The following is a 2,771-nucleotide window of genomic DNA, read 5'->3' on the forward strand; positions in this document are numbered from 1 at the left end:
CGTTACATTTGATGTTGTTTGTTGACGTTACGTGTCTTTAGGCGTGGCGCATGTTTATGTTTGTGTTATTTGTTTGGCGCTTAGCGCCGTTTACAGCCAACGGATGTTGTGTTGGCTGTTCTTAGGGACGATGCGTGTAAGGCATCGTTACACTACTTTTAAATTTTGAACAGAATGTTATAATGATTAATCCAAACAGAAAAAAATTAAAAAAATCTAAGAAAATCCAAATCAAATAAATCGAATTATTAAATTTGGAAAAAAACTTTTAAAAAATACTATTTAAAATAATAGTGTTATTTCGTCAAATGACATGGTTTCCTTGAATGAAATAAAAGTTTTTATTTTCATCATTAGTAGTATATGTACAGCTTCCGTGAGATAGGGCGTGGCCTATTTTTCGGTGGTGGGGGTAAAATCTGGCGCCAGTGTGTCGAGGGGTGGGGGAAGGGGGCCTAGGGGGTTAGATTGGGGTGAGTTGAGAGTGGGGGAGGGTCCCGAAATGGAATGGTGAGGGAAGAGTGTGAATTTTGCAGGTTTGGTGGAGGAAGGTAATGTGCGGAATAAAAAATTATTAATATTGGAAGTGGGGGCGGACGGTATGTCGCCCTCACTGTAAATCGGGTGGGGTTATTCAGAGTGATTTATGTATATTATTTTATTTCTTTTTATTGCATTGTTTCTTATAGCGTATAAACTTCGTCTCCTGCGGCATGAACGTTATCTGGAAGTTCCGAGTCTCGACTGATGAGTGAGTCGAGAAGGAGTAGGTGACGATGGAGGAGCTAGAGGTAGGGGGTAGTCGTCGGTTACTGCCATATAAGGGCGAGGGTAATTTATGCTATTGGTTCATTTACTGATCAGCTATTCACGGGGATTGGTTTTTACCTGAGGGTCTCTCCGCCTCGTCGCCTACGTCGACCCTTATAGAAATATCATACTGAGAATCATTGATAATTATTATCCAGTATTTTTAATACTGAAAATAAGTAATTATCAATGATTCTTAGTATGATATTTCTATAAGGGGAGAATATGTGAATGCTAAATGCGACCTGGAAAATTTAGTCGAAAAGGGATCTACTGAACGTTAGGCGAAGGTGGGGAGCTAGCGGGAGAGGGTAGTCGTCATATGTCCCAGCGTAAGGAGTAAGAAAGATCTGTTGGTTCGTTGTGGTCAGCTATGGTTATTCGCAGGGATTGTATCTTTCCGCCCTTCCCGCATCCTCGCTTACGTCGAAAAGAGTTGAGGGGGGACACGTTACCGGAAAATTATGACGAAAAGATGTTTCCTGAAAGTTAGAAGAGCGAGATAGAAAGAGTGAGAGAGAGAGAGAGAGAGAGAGAGAGAGAGAGAGAGGCGAGAGCAGGTCTGGACAGCTATGGTTATGCGCTGTTTGGTTTCGACTCCTTTAAGGGGTAACACCACTCTAGCGGTTGAAAAAAAGGCCTAATTTTGTGAATTTATTGTGGGAAAATGAGAAAAGGAATAGGATTTTCCTTTTGAGGGTTAATTGAGTATGTATTAAAGTATAGAAAGAAATTTTTTTATTGACATTTGTAAACAAAATGGCGGCGATACAGCGTATTTCCCAAATAACTTTTTTTAAAAAGTCCTCCACGGGCGGACACATATCTTGAAAAGTTTTCGACCTGGAACAACAAACCAAGAATTTTCTTAATTTAGATGTTATTGGCTAGAGAAGTACGTAGGGATTTTTTTTTAAATTGATTTTTGTAGAAACTGTGCACTAATGAAGAAAAAAATCGATTTTTGACCTAAAAATGTGTCAGTCAATTGTTTATAAAAAAAATTTACATTCAATCAAAAAACGGCTACGTACTTCTCTGAAGAACGTAATTACGAAGTTACTGTTAAAATTTGAAATCGATCGGTGGAACGGTCTTTGTGCAATGTGTCCGCCCAGTTCGAAAAAAGTGATTTTGAGATAATGGCGTTTAAAGTTTTTCAAGGCCATTTATTGTTGAAAATTTTATTTTACCTTTAATCTGCAATGCCTGCTCCATACATTTGGCCTTCTAAATTGATGCTCGCTTCCTCCTCTTCCTTCCTGGACGATTTTAACGACATTCTCGCCTTTTTAGCCTCCTCTGAAAGGGATCTCTCCGAAAGTTTGATCCGGCGCTCATCTGCTTCCATGCAAAAATTATAGCAATTGGGTCCAATTTTCATGCCCAATCCCTGCATCACCCTCATCACACTTGATAATCGATCATTAAATATGTCCGTAGCAATGTATACGGCAGTATCAAGGACGTGCTTGCCACTGGAAACAGTTTTTGGAGCCATTGACCACACTGTTGCATTCAGGCTCTCGTTACTGTTTTGCGTGAAACCGCCTAAGCAACGAAGGAGCAGGTCATCGCGACTCAATTCTTCGTAGATCGGAAGAATAGCCTTATAAACTTGTTCCGACATAGGCGTTTTATGAGTGTGCGCTGACCCCGTTGCACGTGCTTTCTGCCACGAGCACCAAGAGTCCTTTCCGGGCGGGCACCGTTCGTGTTGTGGGTTGGCGTCGGTTGATAATTTGTGATGCAACGTTGCATAAATATTATTTTTCATTTTATCAATTGAATCAGGATTTCTGCGAATTGCCAGGCCGTAATATATTGACAATTCATCTATTAACTTACCAGTCAACTTGCCTTTTCCCCCAAGTCCTTTTGTTGACTGTTTTAGTTTTCGAAGGCGAGAGCCCATCCGCTTTTGGACATGATCAATGCACTCCTTCTTTTTAACGATAAAA

General features: G+C 40.4%; 1 protein-coding gene across 1 annotated transcript; it reads right to left on the bottom strand.

The window, feature by feature from the left end:
• Positions 1–1,622: 1,622 nt before the first annotated feature.
• On the bottom strand, positions 1,623–2,512 carry LOC116849445. The gene is made up of 2 exons (XM_032826588.1): positions 2,004–2,512; positions 1,623–1,653 (listed from the first exon to the last, which is right to left on the bottom strand). The coding sequence occupies exon 1, from the start codon at positions 2,438–2,440 to the stop codon at positions 2,006–2,008; it is 435 nt and encodes a 144-aa protein (XP_032682479.1). The 5' UTR covers positions 2,441–2,512; the 3' UTR covers positions 1,623–1,653; positions 2,004–2,005.
• Positions 2,513–2,771: the final 259 nt, after the last annotated feature.

This window comes from Odontomachus brunneus, unplaced genomic scaffold, assembly GCF_010583005.1.
Source record: "Odontomachus brunneus isolate Ranch 3 - 2012 unplaced genomic scaffold, Obru_v1 Obru_scaffold_116, whole genome shotgun sequence".
Taxonomy (NCBI): domain Eukaryota; kingdom Metazoa; phylum Arthropoda; class Insecta; order Hymenoptera; family Formicidae; genus Odontomachus; species Odontomachus brunneus.